Source organism: Salvia splendens, chromosome 13 (assembly GCF_004379255.2).
Source record: "Salvia splendens isolate huo1 chromosome 13, SspV2, whole genome shotgun sequence".
NCBI lineage: Eukaryota > Viridiplantae > Streptophyta > Magnoliopsida > Lamiales > Lamiaceae > Salvia > Salvia splendens.
The window spans coordinates 29,072,517-29,095,401 of record NC_056044.1 but is presented as its reverse complement, the minus strand read 5'-3'; the positions used below and the strand labels follow the sequence as shown (position 1 = coordinate 29,095,401).

Genomic DNA, 22,885 nt, shown 5'->3' with positions numbered 1-22,885 from the left:
ACCTACTTTCGTCGCCGTTTCCGCATGAGTAAACCGCTATTTCTCCACATCGCGAATACTTTGGCGGCCCGGGAAGAGTTCTTCCGAGAAGAGTTCGACGCGGTCAGGCGTCCCAGCCACACGACGCTGCAGAAATGTACTGCAGCAATCCGTCAGCTTGCGACTGGACAAACGGCCGACATGTTCGACGAATACCTCCACATCGGAGACATCACTGGGCGCATGTGCTTGCTCAAATATGCAAAGGCGTCCAGGCAGCCTTTACCGACGAATTTCTCCGGAGGGCAAGCACGACCGATTGTCAGTTCCTCCTCGACCTGCACGAATAAGTGCACGGATTCCCCGGGATGATTGGCAGTGTCGATTGCATGCACTAGCAATGGAAGAATTGTCCGGTGGCTTGGAGGGGGTCCTACACGAGCGGCCACAAAGGCACCCACCCAACCGTTGTACTCGAGGCCGTTGCCGACTACCGGCTTTGGATCTGGCACGCGTACTTCGGGGTCCCTAGCTCGAACAACGACATAAATGTGATCCACCAGTCCGACCTCTTTACCATAGTTTTGGATGGTAAAGCGCTGGTCATCAACTTCGTCGCCAACAACCGGCTGTATAAAATGGGGTACTATCTCGCCGACGGCATCTACCCGAAGTGGCCGACCTTCGTGAAGACGTGCAACAGGCCTGCGAACCCAAAGCATGCTCTTTTTGCGCAGAAGCAGGAGGCTGCTGGCAAGGATGTGGAGAGGGCGTTCGGGGTTCTCCAAGCGCGCTTCAACATCATCAAAGCCCCGGCTCGTTCGTGGTTCATGGAGAGCATGGTCGACATCATGTATACGTGCATAATCTTGCATAACATGACTGTCCAAAACGAAGGACTCGAGGCGGGAAATTGGTTCGACCCCGAATCCCCCGGAAGCTCAACCGCAAGTAGTCCGCCGCGAAGTGGAGCACATCCGTCAATACAAGAACGGTTGTCTATTCGGGCAAGGACACGCGACTCTAGCGCCCACGCCCAACTCCAAGAGGATCTAATTGAGCACATTTGGGAAAACTTTGGCGGAAAAAATTAAATTATGTAATTTTATTTTTTAGGATTTTAATTATGTTCATTTTCTATTTTTTGAATTTTAATGTTGTTTTAATTTTAATAAAGTGTTTTTGTTTTAATTGAATTGGGTTGGAAAAAAATAAAAAATGAAATTTAATGAATAGTAATTTAAAGGACGGTGCGTTGCAGGTTCCGTCTCTTAATTAAGGGATGGGGGAATAGAGTACAGTGAAACCCTCAAATAGTAGTTTAAGGGACGGTAGGGGACTGCATAGTGGATGCTCTAACTACCGACACCTCATTCTCAACTTTCTTATTTTTCCCCTTTTTATATTGGACTATATTTTATTCAGTATTATTGAGTTATTGACTTCTTCCAGAACTAGAGGGAACAAACAATCTGTTTTCATTAACTACCGACACCTCATTATATTGACCTACGAAGCTTAAGTAGTTGCAGTATAATATAGGTAGACCATAAAGAGTGGAAGCTGTGACATTTGTTTAATGTTTTATACAATTGGATTCAGCTGAATGTAGTAGTCTAGAAGTTGACTTTTGTACGGCGGCGGATATAGTAAGGCTGGTATGGGGAGGCCGTCAACAAATCTCCCAATTTTTTTAGCGCTTGTTTTATAAAATTATTTAACTTTATAAAAGAATGAGAGTCCTATTTTTATATTTTATTTATAAAAAATGTGAGTGGAATGTGGAGCAAAGTTATCAAAATAGTAAAAATGAAGTGGGATATTTAATGGATAATCGGAAAAAAAAAATGAGACATTTAATGATAGATCAGGAAGTAATAAATTGGACATTTTGAATTTACGCATGATCAAGGGATAAAACATTTGAATCTGGAGAGGATATCTTACGAATGAAAAGATGCAATAAAAATGAATTAGTCATAGCCCGGGGATTGGATTAAACCACCATTTATTTGAACTCAAATTATATTTTTAACAGCCTTCTAACGATATGAAATTTGGTCACGACAAATTACTTTGAAAAAAAATGAAATCACGAAACTGCAATTTTTCGCAATAATTTTGGGCGAAATTGATGCAGATGTTTTATCAAATGTGGATAAATTTTTAGTGAATCAAAACAATGTTATCTACATATGTTAAAAACGACGTCAATTAATTAAAATAAGTGTTTTTGCCTTTTATCTTTGTCATGTTTACGGCGGAGGAGGAGGGGAGAGAAGGGGACAAGAAAAAGCATTAATATGCTCTCACTCAAGTGAGTGTTTGGTCTTGTGATATTTTTTTAATTTTTGGGGGGTTTGATAATTTTATACAATTTCAACTTTTCAGAAGGATTCGAATTGATTTCAATAATTTGAATTTGGGATTTTGGATTAATTTTCTTCAATTCACTTTTTATTTTTATGAAAATTCATCTTTCTATTCAATTCAGTTTACATAAAATAAAAACGAATTGAAAAACAAATGATCACCCCTTATTTCAAATATCATTAATTATGTATAACACCTAGTAACACGTGCACCACTGCAACGTTATCATTCTTACCCTCCAAGGGAAACCCATTGTCCTGCCAGAAGGAAGCAAATCTGCTAGTGGGAATCGATCCTTGGCCATTCTTGCAAATCTGCCCCTCTGGAACCATATCATATGCGTCGTTAGACGTCTCCAAACCGAACCGGCCCGGAACCGTCGCCGGCGGTTCCGAACCGGAACCGAAACCGTCACCGGCGGTTCGAACCGGCACCGGAACCGCCGGAACCGCCGGGCCGGTTCCGGTTCCTCATTTTATGCAAACCGTAACCGGCGGGTCGGAACCGCCGGTTCCGGCGAAACCGGCGGTTCGGCGGTTTCCGACACAATTTCAGGCCTACTCCCTAGCCTTTTCACAATTTCAGGGTTAAACCGGCGGTTCCGGGCCTAAACCGGCGGTTTCCCACCGCAATTTTCAAAATTTGAAAATTCAAACAGTCCGTAAACCGCCGGTTCCATCGAAAACCGGCGGTTTCGGCGGCGAACCGGCGGTTTCGGCGTTATTTTTCAAATTTTGATTTTTTTTTAAAAATTTTTAATCACAATTTTCCCCTATAAATACCCCCTCCTCTTCCATTTCTACTCACCCCATTCTTGTGTTAATAAGAATTTCTCTCTCAATCTCAATTTCTCTATTCTCCATCCTCATTCTCTCAAGTATTTCAATGAGATCCCAACAGTTTTTTTGCTTGCCAAAGTTTTGGATCCAAAGTGGTAACTAGTTGGTACTTTCAAAATTTTAGAATTTTATTACAACAGTTTAGCTTCTATTGATCTTGAACCACTCCGAGCTTTGCAAACTGACGACGACGACAACTACATAAACCTTGCCCAAACATTCCAAATAAACCTCCCCCACCTCCCAAGCCTCCAAAGAAATTTTGAGTTCGACTTGCGGGCTCTCTTTCACGATTACGAAGTCAAGTACAACACTACCCACCAAGTTCGACCTAGACCCCCCCGTCAAACACAGAACTTTGGCTTCTTCCAAGTTGATGACCCCGACACCCAATCCCAATTGGCGGACCTATACGCCTTCAGCAGCGGAGGAAGGACGGCACATTCGGTAAGTGAGTTAGATTTATATTTAGACTCACACTTTTCATTAAATGAGGAAGAAGGAGGTCCCGTTCCCCAACAAATCGACGTCCTAGATTGGTGGTCTTCACACGAGAAAGATTTTCCCATCCTTGCATCAATGGCCAAGGAGATCTTTTCGGTTCCGGCTTCCACTGTCGCCGTCGAGTCCGCCTTTAGTGTTGGAGGCAACGTCTTGGACGACCGAAGAAGTAGGCTCACCGGACAAAACATGGAAGCCACCATGTTACTTGATGATTGGTGCTCCGCCGAAATTAGAGACCAAGAACCGGATTGGGACAAACTAGTAGTACAACCCGACCAAGACTACTTCCCCGACGAAGAAGAGTAGGCGCCAATACTTCCGATCAAGCCAAATAGGTAAGCAAGGTAAGAGAACTACGTGGACTTTGATTCCAAAATGCAATTGAGCATTGAGGATACGTAGGCATCTCAACTTATATTTCAACTTAAATTTTAAATTTAAGTTTAAATTTAAGTTGAGCTCAAGTCATTTTCCTTTATTTCTTTTTTCTCCCCTTTATTTCGAATATGTAATTTTGTAAATTGTAATGAAGACTTTAAGTCTTTTGTAATTTATAATTTTGAAGTTGTAATTTCTAATTTTTATGTTGTAATTTGTAAATTTTAACTTGTAATTTGTAATTTTAAAGTTGTAATTTGTAATTTTGAAGTTGTAATTTGTATCAATAAAATTACATTTGTACATCGTTTCATTCTAATGTTATTTACGCAAGTTTTTTTACATTTTAAACTTGAATTACAATTTACAAAATGCAAAAAAAAAAAAAAAATCGGATAAACCGCCGAACCGCCGAACCGGCCCGGAACCGGGTAACAACCGACGGTTAGGCCGGTTCACGGTTCATAAACCGGAACCGTGCGGTCTTCGACGGGCCGGTTCCGGTTCCAACAAATCTTGAACCGGAACCGCCGGTTCCGAACCGTGAACCGGCGGTTCACGAACCGTGGTGACGTCTATGCGTCGTAGTGAGAATCGATCATCGGCCATTCTTTCCCCACAACAGTAATGGAAATCGATCATTGTCTTAAGAAATGTTACAACTACACAAGAGTAGTCGATCCTTGATTTTAATAGCATAGGAAAAACAAATAAGAATGAAAATGCTGACAAAATCATTACATTTTTACTTTTGGGTGGAAGCCAGTTAGATCTCTACTACTCCTATTTACTTTTCTCTAATACAGTCAGAAATAATTATAATTATTATAATAATAAACAACTATTCTCCATAACTAGTGAATAATTCCGATATTATATTACATAAATGGTAGTAATATAGAGATTGAAAAGTTTGTGACATCAAATAATAAACTCAAATATATAAGCTAAAATTGGTAATTTAATTGATAATACAATGCATGAGGGTGGTTAATGTGTATTGGGAGTTTTTGGCATAACTGACTGTTCACCATCTCCACCTTTCATTGGAAATGTTTCACCCATTGTCTCTCTCTTCTTTGGGAATTTCTGTAATAGTATGAAATTTTGGTATTTGATAACATCATGAATTGTGGAGTTGGGATGCCATTTTCTTTAATAGAGAATCTGTTGTCTTTATTTCTTCCTTGGAAAGAGGATATTTTTTTACAAATTTGATGTGTATAAACTAGTGAAGAGTTTGAATAACAGAAAAAAAAACGTGGTGTATCATGATTGACTAATTAAACATAAATTGATTCAGTTGTGACAAATACTATTGAAAAATTCGATTTATTAAGTTGCCAAATACACTGAAACTCCGATTACAAATACAAAATGATGCCACAATATTACTCCTTACTTCAAAATAGAAGCAATCATATGCGCTTCAACACAAGAAAGAGCTGAGCATGATCATCCAACCTCTGACCAATTTCATCAGTTTTGGTTAGAATTTTGTTGAAAACTTTGTCCACCACTGAATTCCCAAAGCAAGCGATGAAAACACCTTCTAGTGCAGCCCTCAACGACACAATCATGCTAGCCACCTCAATCTCTCTCTCAAACTCCGAAAGGCGAAAACGGATACAACAACTCCATCTTCACACCCGTTCACTCTCTTCACCTCCCCCTCTGTCGGATCGTAGAGGGGCTATTTGAACTCGTTTATCTTCTTCTTCTCAACAACTCCCTATATAAAAACCACATTATTGTTGAATTATATCATCTCAACTACATTTTAATTTGGTCTTACATAATTTGCGCCACACATCTCTAAACTTTGATGTAACTTTTGCACTTACTCAACTTTTTTTGGTCTTAGAGTTATTTATATTTTAGCTTAGACTTTGGAATTTATAACATGCATGAAATTTCTTCCATTGATGTTTATTGACCTTTCTCGTAAATGTACATTTCAACTTTGGAATTTATAACATGCAGTAAAAGTAGATTAGATATCGACGATAAAGCGGCAGTGTCCGGGATAAGGATAACTGATAGTTGAATAATTTCCAAATTTTGATAAGAAAAAAAAACAAAGAATTTCATACGTATAGTTAAATCATAAATGTTGTTTTATATAATTTCATTAATTTTGGTTGCCTACTTGTATTGAGTTTCTTCCCTCAACCCGCATTTAGTACTCCCTCGTTCCCAACGATTATGTGTCATTTCTTCGATGTCGCATAAGTTTTGGAGGTTTTATTTAGTTTATGTTAAATGGTGAAAGAAAAATATGATTGAATTTATTAATAGAAAAATAAAAGACAATTTATAGTAATACTGAATAGAGAAAATAAGTGGTCAGATATATTAATTATGATTTATTTTTGTCTATTTTAAAAAAAATGATATAGTTAGTGCATGGAACATATCAAAAGAGGAAATATAATTGAATATATTAATAATGATTTACTATATTCTAAAATGGAATTGTGATATATATTTGTTGGAATATGTCAAGAAAGAAATGATGCAACTTCATGAGGTGGAGGGAGTAATAATATATCACAGTATTAGATTTATTATTTTAACATTTTAACAAAATATGTCACTCCAGAGGTAATTGCAAAAACGCACCTAACGTTTAAATTTGAAGTTAAAATAAATGAACAATAACTGCATGAGATGTTGAGCTATTCTTTAGGCAATTTCGTTCAAATTTCTTTTGCTAAGGCGTTGTTAATCTAAATTGAAACATTGAATACCTTTTTGCATCTGCCTTTAGACCATATATCATTTTCATTAATACAATGAAACAAAATCTTATATTTACCCATACTTAATCATTATATTGTTGCATCTTCAGATGGTAAGATACTTTAATAAAGCACAAAAATTTACAAATAAATTCCAACAAAACAGAATCATGCTTCTACTAATTCATTTGATTTAGATATCATCTTGACCTATTGGAACATTTAACATGTTATTGTGAATACTACGTTAGCAGTAGAAGGCAAGATGGGGAGAAATCATTGTGGATTGATGATGTCTCAACGTCTCAAAACGGTGATGCAAACTTTTAACAGATTAATCTTGTTCCAGCTGAGTGAAATCTTCGATCACACCAGCTGTGGCACGTTGTGCATTAAGTGATCGCATTTCATCAATTTCCATTAGTAAAAAGGGGTCGCAATCCACTCTGTCTACCACCAATTTTTTCGGGCAACCTGAAAGGAGAACATCATCAAGCTCACACACTATCCAATAGCGCTATACTCATAACAGGATAAATTTCATTAAGAAGAGGTGGTGGCAAATATACCTGTCACCGGGCAACGGATCTGTGCGGTTCTCGTCCTTAAATGTTGCATGATAGCCTTCTTCTCATATATGTGCTTGCAATCCATGCTATGAAAATTGCAAAATATACAGGAAAAGAATCAGTATGGATGCTCAAAGACAGTATCCAGTTTGTGCTGAATGAACTTTCTTATTAGTACAGGTAGCCATTAAGAAAATAGGTTTATAACATTTTGAGAAGAGAGAAACAAAGGCTTGCAACATTTGTCCCATCAAGAATATCAAAAGTTATGCGGGAATAATATTTGAGAGAGAATTCTAGAGCCAACGGAGAAGTATCATTAAGCAGAAGCACATAGTACTTTAGAGAGTAAATACTGAAAGCATCTTGTAGTCAAATGGAGAATTGAAGTGATCAAACGATTAATAGTACCTTCTAACAGGTTCCGCTAGTTCAGTGATAGGTTTTCCTGTCAGTGGACAGGTGGCATTTAAAATAGTGCACTCCGTGCTGGTCATTATTATGTCCTCTTGCTCTTCACCTGGCATAGGTTGTCCTTCGTGATGAACTTTCTGCAGAAAACAACAAAACCCATCTAAATGAACGTGTATTAAATCTAAGTTGAAATATCTTGGCAAATCTAAGTATGTTTCAGAGGCAAGATTGTTGAGTCAGTGAGTGCAAAAATATAGCTACAATCACAAAAGCAAAAGCATATATACAAACACATCCACATGGGGGGGGGGGGGGGAGATGCAGACGAGGATTTTGAAGCAAATGCGCCGACACTACAATTAGTGATGGTAGATATTCAGGTCATGTAAACATACCCAGATAGCTTCACGGAACTGTCGTAACCATAACTGGCTCTGTGAGACAGATGACACATCAGCCTTTGATCTTTTGATTTTCTTATCGAAGAGCTTACTGAAGTTAGTTAGCTGGAACGCCAAAAACAGTTCAAGTGAAACAAAATCAGCTATAACTTACAGCAAGATCAAATAAAATCAATACCCTCATGAAGGACTCCATAAGTAATGATACCTCAGCTGCAGGCTGGTAATCTTTTCCTATAGATTGGATACTGCTCGAAAGATGAGTACACTCATCTGCAGCTTTCACTAAGTTAACAACTCCATCTTCAAGCTGCTTCACCTGCAGTGCCAAATTGACAATACATACTATTTGATAATTTGAATCACATAATATACTTACCAACATATGATGGTTTCTTCTTCCAAACAAAACATATGATGGCTTCATGCAATACAAAAAAATTCAGACATAATGGGGTAAAATTTGACGAGTTTATGTAGGGATGCTAAAAAATCATCATCACAACCAAATGGCATTTTTCTTATACCAAAGTAGGCTCATAAGCAAAGTAGACTAGACCATTACCAGAAAATATCTTACCCACTTAACCATAGACAATATAATTCTCTACCACTGATTAAAAAAGCAATCTTGAAAACTCATACCAGCATGAATACACAAAGATCACAAAAAAAGAAGCGACTAGTGCCGAAAGAAGAAAATCATGGTAGTTCAATAACCCAAGACAAACACAAACTTAACTCCAGAAAATTGTAACGATGAATAAATATTATTTTCTTCATAACTTTTATTACTGGAGCATAACTTTTCTCGCAAAACGAGCTAATCCATCAACAATTGGCTTGAATTGAGCAATAGTGAGCATTTATGTCATGAATTTTCGTGATGTTTGATGCGAAGCATATTTCTTATACTTTTCCCCCTAAACTACACACTTTCCATGTACTTGTAACTCATCAAAGTGTATTTGTAGGGAAGTGTAGGAGAGTTGGAAGCTGGAAGTTCGCAGGTGAAATGGGCAAAGCATGCAGAGATAAGGAATTCGCCCGGTCGGGCGATTCTGACCTTCAAAACGCCCGGTCGAGCGTTACGCAGGAGGATTCCAGAAAGTTCGCCCGGTCGGGCGATTATTGACGACACAAAACGCCCGGTTGGGCGTTTCCCCACGAGACCTCCAGTAGCACTTCGCCCGGTCGGGCGTTTCTACCCTTTGAATTCGCCCGGTCGGGCGTTTTAGTCGCGCAACCGCGATTTGGCAGTTTAGACGGCGGTTGAGGAGTAAAAAAAGGGAGAAAAAGAGAGAGAGAACGGGGGAGACGGACAGAAAGAGAAGAGGGGAGACAGACAGAAAGAAAAGAGAGGAAAAAGAGAGAAAAGAGAGGAAAAAGAGAGACAGAAAGAAAAGAGAGGAAAAAGAGAGACAGAAAGAAAAGAGAGGAAAAAGAGAGTGAAGGCATTCCGGCCATTATTCCGACCATCCATTCCCGAAATCAAAACAAAATCAAAACAAAATCTTTACATGCTTTGTGTCGTCTTATTAAGTGTAAGCAATCTCGCCTCCATGTGGATCGACACTTGAAATACTACTACGATACTGTATTCTTGCAGTAGTGTAGTATTATTAGAGTTTAAATAATTGAACTTGATAATCTTTATACTTTGTTTGAGAACTCTAAAAAAACCACATCAAGTTTTGGCGCCGTTGCCGGGGAGGCAATAGCTTGTTTATGCTTAATTGTTTTAGTTTGTATTTTATTTTGTTTGATTTTTTCTTTTTGAGTTTATTTAGGTACATTGTTCGTGTTCTACGGTGTGATAGCCATCTACCACGTCCGGACTTGAAGACGAAGGAGTGTATTATTTTAGGTAATATTTAGCTAACTTTCAGTTTAGTTTTTAGGTAGTTTAGTTTTTCACTTAAGCACACACTTTTGATAGTACTTACCCCGAAGTTGTCGAGAGGTATCGCTTTCGGTAATTAGGAAATATATTGTGCTTGTGCTTGGTGTATTTTCTGTTGTGTAGGTACTAATTAAAAAAAAAAAAAACAGTGAATGCACACACGGTCACAGGGTACACCACCGTTTGGACTACTCTGTTATCAAAGAAGAAGTAAGGTTAGAGGGTCAGAGTTTGAGATCTTCCCGGACTATTCGAGTCCATTTAGGAGTAATCGACTCTTTGGTGAAGAAAGAGATCAGGATTCAGACGGTGAATCAATGGCTGAGAACAATGAGATTCCACCACCTGTGGTGAGGTTTGGCAACACTCTGAGATCGGGAATTGAGTACCCAGGGGAGTGTGCCTACGCAAATGACAACGTCAACATTCCACCTCACTACATCAGTTTGGTGAATGGAGGAAATCTTTTCCATGGACGGGATGATGAAGATCCGATGAGTCACCTCAATGCCTTTTATGAGCTGACAAACTCTCATAGACCTCCAAATGTGGAGCATCATCAAATTAAGAGGGCCCTATTTCCGTTCTCATTGAGGGAGAAAGCAAGAGGGTGGTATGATTCTTTACCGGGCTACAACATAGCAACATTTCAAGAGCTGAAGACATTGTTCCTTTTGGAATATAACTCCCCAATGAAGATCGAGAAGTTGAGAGAGGAGATCACATCTTTCCGACAGAAATATGACGAGTCTTTTGCAGAAGCTTGGAAGAGATTCACGGAAATGATAAGGAAATGCCCAAGTCATGGACTAGCTCTGGGGCATGAACTTTTGAAATTCTACAAGGGCCTCAACAATGAAGGCACGGGACTAGTCACTGCAGGTTCAAACGGGAACCTAGATGATCTAACTCACGATGAGGTTAGAGCCTTGTTTCAAAGGTTGGCCAATAATCAAAGGAATTGGCATAATCCAAGAAGAGCAGCTGAGAAGGTAGGAGATACATTTGGTGCTACTAAAGATGCGGAAAGAGTGACTGAGGCTCAATTGGCGGACATAAGCACCCAAATGTCCTCAATGACAAAAGCAGTGAAGTCTCTTCAACTGACTCCTCAACCTCAAGCGGTGACCGTGATGAAGTGTGGGCTGTGTCAAGGAGGGCATCATACTGATCAATGCCTAAGTCTTCAAGGACCACCCGTTAAGGATGTGAACTACATTGGTAACAATCGCCAATGGTTCAACCAAGGCAACCAATACAACAACCAACAAAATTGGAGGCCTCAACAAACGAGTTGGAATCAAGCTGGTCCTAGCAACAACTCGGGTAATCAATGGAGGAACAACACTCAACCCCCAGGTTATGAGAAGAAGCCATCCGTCGAGGATCAATCGGGACAGATTCTCTCTTTTATGACTAAGAGTCAAAAGGAGAATGAGAACTTCAAAGATAAGACTGTGGAAAAGTTTGGGCAGATCGATGCCACAATAAGGAATCTCGAGACTCAAATTGGACAGCTTGCCATGGCATCACACACGAGGATTCCTAACACCATCCCGAGTAATACTGTACCCAATCCGAGAGGCAATGAACAGTGTAAGGCAGTGGTTTTGAGAAGTGGTCATGAGTTGGATTCGACACCATCAATGGACGGCCAAGGTACTTCCGGCATCTCACACGCAGGGGCGGATGATATGTTAGGCTTGCATTCCTCGCACGCAGGGGCGGACGAGGCATGTAAGGGAAGTCCCGCGTTGGTGCATGGTGCCCAACATGGTCAAGAACAGGCTGCATCCGGCAGCAATGAACATGGTGTAGAATCCGAAGTCAGTGAAAGGTTGTCAGCAGAAGAGAAGGGAAAGCAGAAAGCGGAAATGGAACTACAGAGACAGATGATGACAAGCCCAGCACTAGATCCGAAAAGCAAGTTCAACTTCCCCGATCACATTCCTCCTCCACCGTATCCATCCAAGAGGAAGAAGAGGGTCCCTAAAGAGAAAAGCTTTGAGTGGATGATGAACGTGATCCGTAAAGTGAATGTGGATGTATCATTGGTGGACCTCTTCACTAATTTCCCCAAGTTCTCCAAGTTCTTCAAGGACATGATGGCAAACAAGGAGAAACTTCAAGACGAGGGAATAGTGGCTTTGAGCATGAATTGCTCACAACTGATTTCAGGAATGATGCCAATGAAGAAGAGGGATCCGGGAAGTTGCGTGATTCCTTGTGAGATAGGCAATACAATTTTCACAAAGTGTTTGTTGGATCAAGGATCGGGGATCTCGCTGATGGCATTGAAAACGGCACGTGCCATTGGACTCGAGAACAGAATGGAGTCCATCGACATTGCTCTACAATTGGCTGATCACTCCATTGTGAAGCCCACTGGAATAGTAGAGGATGTCTTGGTCAAGGTAGACAAGTTCATCATCCCTGTCGACTTCATAGTCTTGGACATGCCCGAGGACAAAGAGGTACCAATTCTTTTTGGTAGACCATTTCTTGCCACAGGAGACGTGTTGCTTGGGGCAAAAGACAACTCTGTCACGTTTAGAATTAATGGTGAGCAAGTGACCATTAATGTGGAGAAAGCGATGAAGCATCCTAGTGATGCAAAAGCGTGTTTTAGAGTTGATGTCCTTGACAAGTGCATCTTTGACAAGATGTGTTGCTCGGCAAGAATAGAAGGAAGCGTGTATGATAAAGGAAGTTTGGAGAGAGACTATGGTTCGACACTTAAAGTAGATTTTGATGAAATAGAAGATTCTCAAGTTGATCAACCAAGTCTCGAGAATGAATGTGTGGTGGACACTTTCGTGGCGGATGTGAAACCTTCAATCGAAATACCACCAAAGCTTGAATTGAAGCCACTCCCAACAAATCTGAAATATATCTTCCTTGGTGAGAATGAAACGTTACCGGTTGTAGTATCGGCTTTGTTGACTGATGAAGAGGAATCCAAGTTAATAGAGCTACTGAAGTCGCACAAGCAAGCTCTAAGATGGTCCATTGCCGATATCAAAGGAATTAGCCCCGCTATATGCATGCATAAAATCTTGATGGAAGATGGAGCTAAGCCGGTAAGGGAGAGACAAAGAAGGTTGAAACCCATCATGCAAGAAGTGGTTGAAAAAGAGGTGAAGAAACTGTTGAAATTTGGGATGATCTATCCCATTTCCGATAGTGCGTGGGTTAGCCCGGTGCAATGTGTACCGAAGAAAGGAGGAATAACCGTGACCGTTAATGAGCAAAATGAAGTGTTAGCAACTCGATTAGTGAACTCATGGAGAGTTTGCATGGACTATAGGAAGTTGAACACGGCGACGAGAAAATACCACTTTCCTTTGCCGTTCCTAGATCAGTTGCTCGATAGGATTGCGGGTTATTCCCACTATTGCTTCTTAGATGGATACTCGGGGTATAATCAGATTGCAATTGCCCCGGAAGATCAAGAAAAGACGACATTCACATGTCCTATTGGTACATATGCCTTCCGCCGGATGCCTTTTGGTTTATGCAATGCACCGGCTACATTTCAACGCTGCATGATGGCAATATTTTCCGACATGAATGAAGATATTATGGAGATCTTTATGGATGATTTCTCCGTCTTTGGATCCTCATTTGACTTGTGCTTAGAAAACTTGAGACGGGTCTTGCAAAGATGTGAAGAATCAAATCTCGTGCTTAATTGGGAAAAATGTCAATTCATGGTCAAAGAAGGCATAGTGTTGGGACACAAGGTGTCGGAGTTGGGATTGGAGATGGACAAGGCGAAAATCGATGTGATTTCGAAGTTACCTCCCCCGACAAATGTGAAGGGCATCCGTAGTTTCCTTGGTCATGCGGGATTCTATCGAAGATTCATAAAAGACTTTTCGAAGATTGCAAAGCCGCTTTGCAACTTGCTTGAAAAGGATGCCAAGTTCGTCTTCGATGGAAAATGCCTTGAAGCATTTGAGTTGTTGAAGAAAAAGCTAGTCGAAGCACCTATTATTATCACACCGGATTGGTCGAAGCCATTTGAATTGATGTGTGATGCTTCGGACTATGCTGTGGGGGCCGTTCTAGGCCAAAGGAGAGACAAGGTCCTACACGCCGTCTACTACGCTAGCAAAGTACTCAATGAAGCTCAACTGAATTATACCACGACAGAGAAGGAAATGCTAGCAGTTGTGTATACTTTCGAGAAGTTTCGTGCTTACTTACTTGGCACGAAAGTGGTAGTGTTTACGGACCATTCAGCTATCAAATATTTGATGCATAAGAAAGATGCAAAGCCTCGGTTGGTGAGGTGGATCCTCTTACTACAAGAGTTTGACGTGGAGATTAAAGACAAGAAGGGGACCGAGAACTTGGTAGCTGATCATTTGTCTCGGCTAGAGGGCTTGGAAGAAACGGAAGATGAAAGAAAGAAGAGGATCAATGAAAAATTTCCCGACGAGCAAGTGTTGCAAGTGGAAGCTCGGGAAACAGATGTGCCGTGGTTTGCCAATTTGGCGAACTACCTTGTCACGGGCATTATACCCGAAGGGTTGTCATCTAACCAAAAGAAGAAGTTTTTGAGTGACACTCGCACATATGTTTGGGAAGATCCGTTTCTCTTCCGCATTTGTAATGATGGAGTTATTCGAATGTGCGTTGGAGAGCATGAGCACCTTCAGATTTTGTCTGCATGCCATGATTCGTTGTATGGCGGCCACTTTGGAGCACGACGAACGGCTTTTAAAGTGCTTCAGTCCGGATTCTTTTGGCCATCGATCTTCAAGGATGCAAAAGTCTATGTAGAGAGATGTGACAGTTGCCAAAGAACCGGCAATATCTCGTGGAGAAATAAAATGCCGATGAATAATATTCACGAGGTAGAACTTTTCGATGTTTGGGGAATAGACTTCATGGGACCGTTTCCCAAGTCTAATGGGCAGCAATACATTCTCGTTGCTGTTGACTATGTTTCTAAGTGGGTAGAGGCAGTGGCCTCGGCGACCAATGATGCTAAAGTGGTGTTGAAGTTTATCAAGAGTCACATCTTTAACCGCTTTGGGACACCACGAGCCATTATCAGTGATGGAGGAACTCATTTTTGCAATAAGTTATTTGAGAACCTCCTAGGTAAGTATGGTGTCCAACACAAGGTTGCTACCCCTTATCATCCCCAAACGAGTGGTCAAGTTGAAGTCTCCAATCGTGAGATAAAGCGGGTGCTTGAGAAAGTTGTAAGGCCGTCTCGGAAGGATTGGGCTCAAAAGTTAGATGATGCTTTGTGGGCATATCGAACGGCGTATAAGACTCCGATTGGAACTTCACCATACAAGTTGGTCTTTGGAAAGGCTTGCCATTTGCCGGTAGAGCTTGAGCATAAAGCTTTTTGGGCTTTGCAAAAGCTTAATTTGGATTATGATGCTGCAGCCGAGAAAAGGGTGTGTGATATGAATGAAATGGACGAGTTTAGGCTTCATGCATACGAGAGTGTTGATCTCTACAAAGAGCGTGCTAAGAGGGTACATGATGCAGCCATTAAGCCTCGTCAATTCCATGAGGGACAACGGGTCCTTTTGTACAACTCTCGGCTTAAACTGTTTCCGGGCAAGCTCAAGTCAAGATGGTGGGGGTCTTATGTGGTGCACAAGGTATACCCCTATGGTGCTGTGGATGTTCAGGATGAGAAGAATGGGAGCATTTGGAAGGTGAATGGCCAACGCTTGAATGCCTATGTTGGAATTGAAGGTGGCATGGAGACAGAAGAGGTGGTCACACTAGAGAATCCGAAAGTGTAGACCAAGGATGAAGAAGGTCGAGCCAACGACTATAAACAAAGGCGCTGATTGGGAGGCAACCCAAGTTTTTATGTTTTTATTTTTGGTTTCATATGTTGGAGGTTTTGTTTGCTCAATTCTTTCCTCTAACATTTATTTTGAATTGAGTGTTTCTTTTTGTAGTTTTTGTTCTTTTTGTAGGAGCATGATGGAGTTTGGATTGGAGCTTAGGAGGAAGCACACCCGCAGAGGATTTTTACACCCACCCACCCACCCGAATGCACTATGGATATCATGCCAAGTTTGGGGGAGTACTCTGTCCCTTTACTTTTTATGTTCTTCTTTGCATGCATTGAGGACAATGACGCATTCAAGTTTGGGGGGAATGTTTGAAGTTGAATGATTTTTATGCATGATGCATGTTATTGGGTGTATTATTTGCTAAAGTGTTTTGAATCATGTAATTGACGGGTGCATGCTTTATCTTCGGCTTTCTGGTTGGGAATTCTTGCTTGATTTTTCTTGATCTTTGAAGCCTAGGATGAATGGAATTTGTGCAGGATTTATTTGAAAGAGCATGTTGTGATTACATCCGATTTCTTGAGTTGAGGAGAGTATGAAAATCGCATGACTTGTGGAAATTATCTTGGATTGATTTGCTTTATCGAGTGAAGTGCTTGCGTTCGTTTGTGTTAACGATTTGGGAGGATAAGGCACTAGGATGAACTCTATGGCCAAATGATCACATGCCTAGTCCATCAAATGATCCCCTAGATGCCACCTTGAGCTTAATTCCCTATTCTTTGTGTAAACACTTAGCCAAACACTTAGCTACTTAAATAAGCCTAATTTTAGCCTCATCAATAGACCCTGCTACTATTTGGGTGCTAAATACAAGTTGAGCTTTGTGTTTTGAGTTGTGAGTGTGAGGTGGTGGATTGTAAAGAATAGACTTTTCTAGACTTGATAGAAGGTGAAAAGAATGAAGTTCTAAAAAAAAAAACAAGAAAAAGACGACCTCCAAATTCACAAAAGTCGAGGTCTTTACAAAAACAGAAAAAAAGAATAAGTTGATGAAATAAAGATAGAGTTTCTATGTTTGTTTGTGTAATCTCGTCTGGAATAGATCTCAAGTTTGGGGGGTCGTTTGTTTGGTTGTAATTTTTCGTTGGTTAATCTTTGGAAGGAAGTTGTAGGAGGGAAGATTTTGGCACTCAAATGTGTAGCCTTTGAGCTCACTACCCATATTGATCCTACCTCGTCCCTAGCCACATTACAACCTTGAAATAAGACCTTGGACCTAATCGTTGATGCTTGTGGATGTTGTGTAAATAACTTGGTAGAGTTAAAGAAGTTCGGTTTGAAATCCGTGTGTCTATGTGATTAGTAGTGCTTGATGAGTCGATGATGATGGTTTGAGTTGTTTGATCGCATGCTTGGACTTATTTTGAAGTGCACCTTAACTTGACGTTCTAGGGGGATGAGTGATTGTTCTTGAGAGTGGGAAATCTCGATTGGAAATGTTGGGGGTTTGGATTTTGTCACTCACGTCCCTACATGTTTCTTGTTGATAAAAATCTTTTTGCGGGTTAGCTTTGGTTGAGTTTATGTGTTAAAAATGTACCTTGCTCGGGGCGAGCAAGAGCTTAAGTTTGGGGGTATTTGATGCGAAGCATATTTCTTATACTTTTCCCCCTAAACTACACACTTTCCATGTACTTGTAACTCATCAAAGTGTATTTGTAGGGAAGTGTAGGAGAGTTGGAAGCTGGAAGTTCGCAGGTGAAATGGGCAAAGCATGCAGAGATAAGGAATTCGCCCGGTCGGGCGATTCTGAGCTTCAAAACGCCCGGTCGAGCGTTACGCAGGAGGATTCCAGAAAGTTCGCCCGGTCGGGCGATTATTGACGACACAAAACGCCCGGTCGGGCGTTTCCCCACGAGACCTCCAGTAGCACTTCGCCCGGTCGGGCGTTTCTACCCTTTGAATTCGCCCGGTCGGGCGTTTTAGTCGCGCAACCGCGATTTGACAGTTTAGACGGCGGTTGAGGAGTAAAAAAAGGGAGAAAAAGAGAGAGAGAACGGGGGAGACGGACAGAAAGAGAAGAGGGGAGACGGACAGAAAGAAAAGAGAGGAAAAAGAGAGAGAAAAGAGAGGAAAAAGAGAGACAGAAAGAAAAGAGAGGAAAAAGAGAGAGAGAAGAGAGGAGAGGAAGAAGAGAGTGAAGGCATTCCGGCCATTATTCCGACCATCCATTCCCGAATCCCGACTCCACTCGACGAGAGCATCACACCTATGGTTTTATTTCTACATTCTACTATGTGTATAGGCTAGACTCTCTTTGTTGCTCCAAGTTGTAATCTAGGCTTGTGCATTTGTTTTAACACCTTGAATCGTATGTTCGATACCAACAATGTGTTTGATAATTAAAATGCTACGTCTTTGGCTAATGATGTAGTGTTGTTAAATCTTAACTATCGTCTCTTTAACATAGCTTAGGATTGATCGTTTGTTGGTATGCTATCGATTTAGAACTGTTCAGGGGATAAATTGATAGTGGATTAGGTAAGTAATTATAGTAGACGACGTTTGTTCCCGCGCATCTGCAGGAATTAAATGTCGTTGAAAGCTGGTTCATGGAACAAGTGTTCAGCTGACTGTGAACTGTACGTCGTAGACATGTTCAGTGCACGCGATTAGGTTGATAATTTTAATCCCGTCGTATGGTTCGTTGTAATGGTGTGTAACAACGCAAGCTTAGAGAGCAACTTGGAGTGACTTGTCTTTCACATGTTAAAAACCTCACTTTAGTAGCTTAAGTTAGTTAACCTTCTCAAAATCAAAACAAAATCTTTACATGCTTTGTGTCGTCTTATTAAGTGTAAGCAATCTCGCCTCCCTGTGGATCGACACTTGAAATACTACTACGATAATGTATTCTTGCAGTAGTGTAGTATTATTAGAGTTTAAATAATTGAACTTGATAATCTTTATACTTTGTTTGAGAACTCTAAAAAAACCACATCAATGTTATACTTCTATTTTAATATAACCAAACCCACACGAAAGAGAGCATGAAATGCTATTAACTATTAAGCCATTGTAAATGTTCGGTGGTCACTTTACGACTAGAAATCCAAAAAATTCTTAAATACTTCAACATTATAGTATGGTTTTGTTAAGCGAAAATACCATGTCAAATTCGTTGTCCTTCTCGAAATCGACTCCAACTTCTTTCATCATAACTGTAGCCCTTCTAATCTCCTAAAGCAATTGAATAAGATCATAGATGAATAAAACGGATTCGAGAAGTGAAATTGCTAGGATATGCCATAATTGAGCGAACTTACAGCAATAAGAGTCTGGTTCTCGGCGGCAAGCGTTGTAGCCGCCGACGCAATTCTTCCCTGTACACCGTTGCGCGGAGCAGAGGCGGACGCCATTGCAGATTTTCAGTTTCTTCCGATTTTTTTTGGCTCGATTTGTTGGAGGGAAAAGAAAAGATGGAAAGTGATTTCACACTTTGATTAACAAAAACAACAAATTTATTTAAAACTTTTGAAAATTTTGATTATGAAAATGGGCTGGTTTGATAAATGGATAATGGGTTGGGCTGAATAAGAATTAGTATTGGGCCTGTACTGGCTATATTAAGGGATTACTTATAGAGGTGGGATATGATATAGTTGCCTCAAAAGTATATTGTGATTGAGAAATGAGAAATTCCATATGTCATAAAATCAAATTTCAATTCCATATTATTATAAACATTGAAATATTTATATATTAACTGTATCATATTATAAATGGAAAGTAAAAAAATCAATTTAAATATTGGACCACTCCCCTTATTAGTTAATTTGTTTTGGAATAGAACCTGATTAAGACTTTATTGGTCTTTTATTCACGTATCATGTACACTTCAATAAATGATATCAGAGTATACTTAATGCTCGAGTTAAATGTGTTGTCAGAGGTATTAAGGCATGGATAATTCTTTTAGGATATTAACAAATACGAACGATTCATATGACATGGCGTATTTAGATATTATATGTGGATTATTCATATCAAAATGAATAGGTTCATATTACTTATTTCTATGGATAATTTAACATGAATCATAGCAAATATCACGTTCGAGCTGAATGTTCCGTCCAAAATGACAAAATGTGAGTCATGGTATGAATTACGGATATTAACAATATGAATGACTTGCATGTGAAATGGATAATTATGTTATCATAAATAAATAAATAAAAACAAAGGGATATTCTGGTAATTAGACCAACAACTCGAACCCGGAGGAGTAGTCTGCACTGCTTCCATTCCTATGGATTAGATAGCAATCTTAGCACATTGTTTCGAATCGAGCGAAGCAACGATAAATCAATTAATTTATAGTAGTAATACATTTTCTCAGTCATCTAGCCCAGGTATTTAATTCTCTACAACATTTTCCTCTCCCTTTTGGAAATTCTTGCGGATTGACTTGATTTTGGGGGTGATCAATTTCTCGTCTGGTAGTTGTTGCAGCTGTTCAGGATGGAAACGGTGGCGGCATTTCGGGCTTCTGTTTGCAGTATCTCCCTCAATTGGGCTTCCCGGTCCGGCCCGACAACACCCGATGTCAGGGTCGGGCTGAGGCCTGTGCTCTCCAAGGCTTGGATTCAGGTAATGATCGGTCGTTTTCATCTGCACTGTAAATTTTGATATGTTGAGGCACGATTTAGGGCTGGGGTTTGATTAATTTAGGGTGGGCGAGTTAGTATGATTTTCAACTTTATTGGATTAATAAGATGAATTGTTTTGAGAAGTAGATTAAAAAAGTTTCAATTTTTTGTCCATAATAAGGGAATAGCTAGTATACAATTTTGCCGTTTTCTTTCTTCTCTCTCTCCCTCTCTCTCTCTCTCTTTATGGTTTAGGAATGGGGGGAGGGGGGTTTGGCTCATTTTCAGCGTAAGTTGAAGGGAGTGAACTTTTTCTTTTTACATTGGTTCAGAGTGATGTCTTGTGCGGAAATTTATGTTTCACCTATATGGTAGACCTATTTGTAAGATCAAAAAACGAGCTTGAGAAATTTACGGGCGAGCTGAATATATTTACAAGTTATGCTTTTATCTGGCCTTCTGTATTGGATAATTATGTGTATGTAGTTACAGGATAAGTTTATCCATCTACAGTTAAATCTGGCTTTGTATGAGAACTTGGGGAATTGGGTGTTGTGTTTTAGTTCACCTTTGTGTAATAATGCTAAATTGTTTATGATATCCTCTAACTATAGTAATAGTAATGTGCAATCTTGTTATTCTTTTTGTTTGGTTGATGAACTAGTGTACTCTCTGACAGTGTACTCTCTGACAAATTAACTTTTTTGAATTGGGATGGTGAACTGCAGCAAACACCACTTGTTTCAAGATTCAAGACGGGAAACAAAAAAGCGAGCTATTTGAGCAGGAGGAGCACTGCAACCAGAGCTTCTATGCAACCTTCCGACTCTGGTAGTTCGGAAGCTCCTATTGCTCCTCTACAGATGGAGTCTCCCATAGGGCAGTTTCTCTCTCAGATATTAGCAAGTCACCCGCATCTTGTTCCTGCTGCTGTAGAACAGCAACTTGAACAACTGCAAACCGACCGTGAGGCAGAGAGAGAGAAGGAAGAGCCATCTGCATCTGGAACTGATCTTGTTTTATACAGGTAACAGGAGTAACTGTTACAGCTTAAAATGGTGCATGATAGAGCCACATCTCTGTGGTGGTGTTTCCATTTTTAGACGATGCATAATATATATTGTTTATAGTCTAACTAAGTATGAAGAATATGGATTTCTAAGCTATCAAATAGTTTTTCATGTGTGGAAATTATTGTTATTATGGTATTATCCTTTAAGTAAAGACTGAAGTGGAATGTCTATTCTGGCATCGCTTCCTTTCGACTGTAGGAGAATTGCGGAGGTTAAAGCTAATGAAAGAAAGAAGGCCCTGGAAGAGATCTTGTACGCATTGGTGGTACAGAAATTCATGGATGCCAGCGTATCCCTGATTCCTACAATCACTCCATCAACGCCTGGTGGTCCTGCTCATGTTGATAAGTGGCCCGGCCAAGATGATAAATTGGAGCACGTGCACTCTCCTGAAGCGTACGAGATGATTCAGAACCACTTGTCTCTCATTCTTGGGAACCGGCTTGGCGACTCTACTTCTGTAGCTCAAATAAGCAGAATAAGGGTTGGGCAGGTTTATGCCGCTTCTGTTATGTATGGATATTTCCTTAAACGTATAGACCAAAGGTTTCAGTTGGAGAAGAGTATGAAAGTCCTTCCCCAGAGTATTGATAATGTTGATGAACAAGTTGCATTGGAGGGAACAAGACCAAGTGATAGCGACATTAATAAGTCTCACAGGAAAGCTCAACCTCACCCAGAAATGTCATCATTTTCTGGAGGCGCTGGTGTTGGTATTGGTATTGATGGGTTAAAGCCATCCAGATTGCGAACTTATGTCATGTCATTTGATGGAGAGTCGCTTCAAAAATATGCAACCATCAGATCTAAGGAGGCTATTAGCATCATTGAGAAACATACAGAATCATTATTTGGTAGGCCTGAGATCGCAATCACACCTGAAGGAACCATTGATCCCCAGAAGGATGAAGCCATCAAAATTAGCTTTGGTGGCCTGAGGAGACTTGTTTTGGAAGCTGTGACTTTTGGTTCTTTCCTTTGGGATGTTGAGAGCTATGTGGATTCAAGGTACCATTTTGTTGCAAACTAAGCCTTGTGATGGTGATGCGGCTGATGGTATCGGAAATGGTTTTACTTTGAGTGGGGATGCTGCTGTCTTGTTCTACTTGACTTGTACATAGTAACCTTGCTTCAAATTGATTGAATGTTTGTGGATTCAAAATCCTATTCTCAGCTAGTTCTTTCACATCTTCTGTCACATGCAGAAATGGAGATTGTAATAAGTAGTATGGTTGCTATGTTTCTTGATTGCTTTGTATTTATCAAACTTATGATTGTGGCA

At 40.2% G+C, this 22,885-nt stretch overlaps 2 protein-coding genes and 1 non-coding gene across 7 annotated transcripts; 1 reads left to right on the top strand and 2 right to left on the bottom strand.

Annotated features, from left to right (window-relative positions):
• Positions 1–6,897: 6,897 nt before the first annotated feature.
• On the bottom strand, positions 6,898–19,366 carry LOC121761869 (E3 SUMO-protein ligase MMS21-like). Of its 4 annotated transcripts, XM_042157564.1 has the most exons (8): positions 19,208–19,366; positions 19,050–19,121; positions 8,578–8,619; positions 8,407–8,517; positions 8,193–8,303; positions 7,795–7,934; positions 7,384–7,469; positions 6,898–7,288 (listed from the first exon to the last, which is right to left on the bottom strand). In XM_042157564.1, exons 1-8 carry the CDS (start codon positions 19,298–19,300, stop codon positions 7,149–7,151), a joined length of 795 nt encoding a protein of 264 aa, XP_042013498.1. In that variant the 5' UTR covers positions 19,301–19,366; the 3' UTR covers positions 6,898–7,148. The 4 variants fall into 4 exon arrangements, with proteins under 4 accessions (XP_042013498.1, XP_042013497.1, XP_042013499.1 ...); XM_042157563.1 differs by having other exon boundaries at positions 8,407–8,619; XM_042157565.1 differs by lacking the exon at positions 8,578–8,619.
• LOC121763146 lies at positions 10,806–10,912 on the bottom strand. The gene has a single exon (XR_006042389.1). It is a non-coding gene; the product is annotated as a small nucleolar RNA R71 (small nucleolar RNA).
• Positions 19,367–20,133: 767 nt separating the features above from the next.
• LOC121762316 (UV-B-induced protein At3g17800, chloroplastic-like) lies at positions 20,134–22,885 on the top strand. Of its 2 annotated transcripts, none has more exons than XM_042158148.1 (4): positions 20,134–20,293; positions 20,385–20,531; positions 21,259–21,557; positions 21,802–22,885. In XM_042158148.1, the coding sequence occupies exons 2-4, from the start codon at positions 20,403–20,405 to the stop codon at positions 22,631–22,633; spliced, it is 1,260 nt and encodes a 419-aa protein (XP_042014082.1). In that variant the 5' UTR covers positions 20,134–20,293; positions 20,385–20,402; the 3' UTR covers positions 22,634–22,885. The 2 variants fall into 2 exon arrangements, with proteins under 2 accessions (XP_042014082.1, XP_042014084.1); XM_042158150.1 differs by having other exon boundaries at positions 20,149–20,293; positions 20,394–20,531.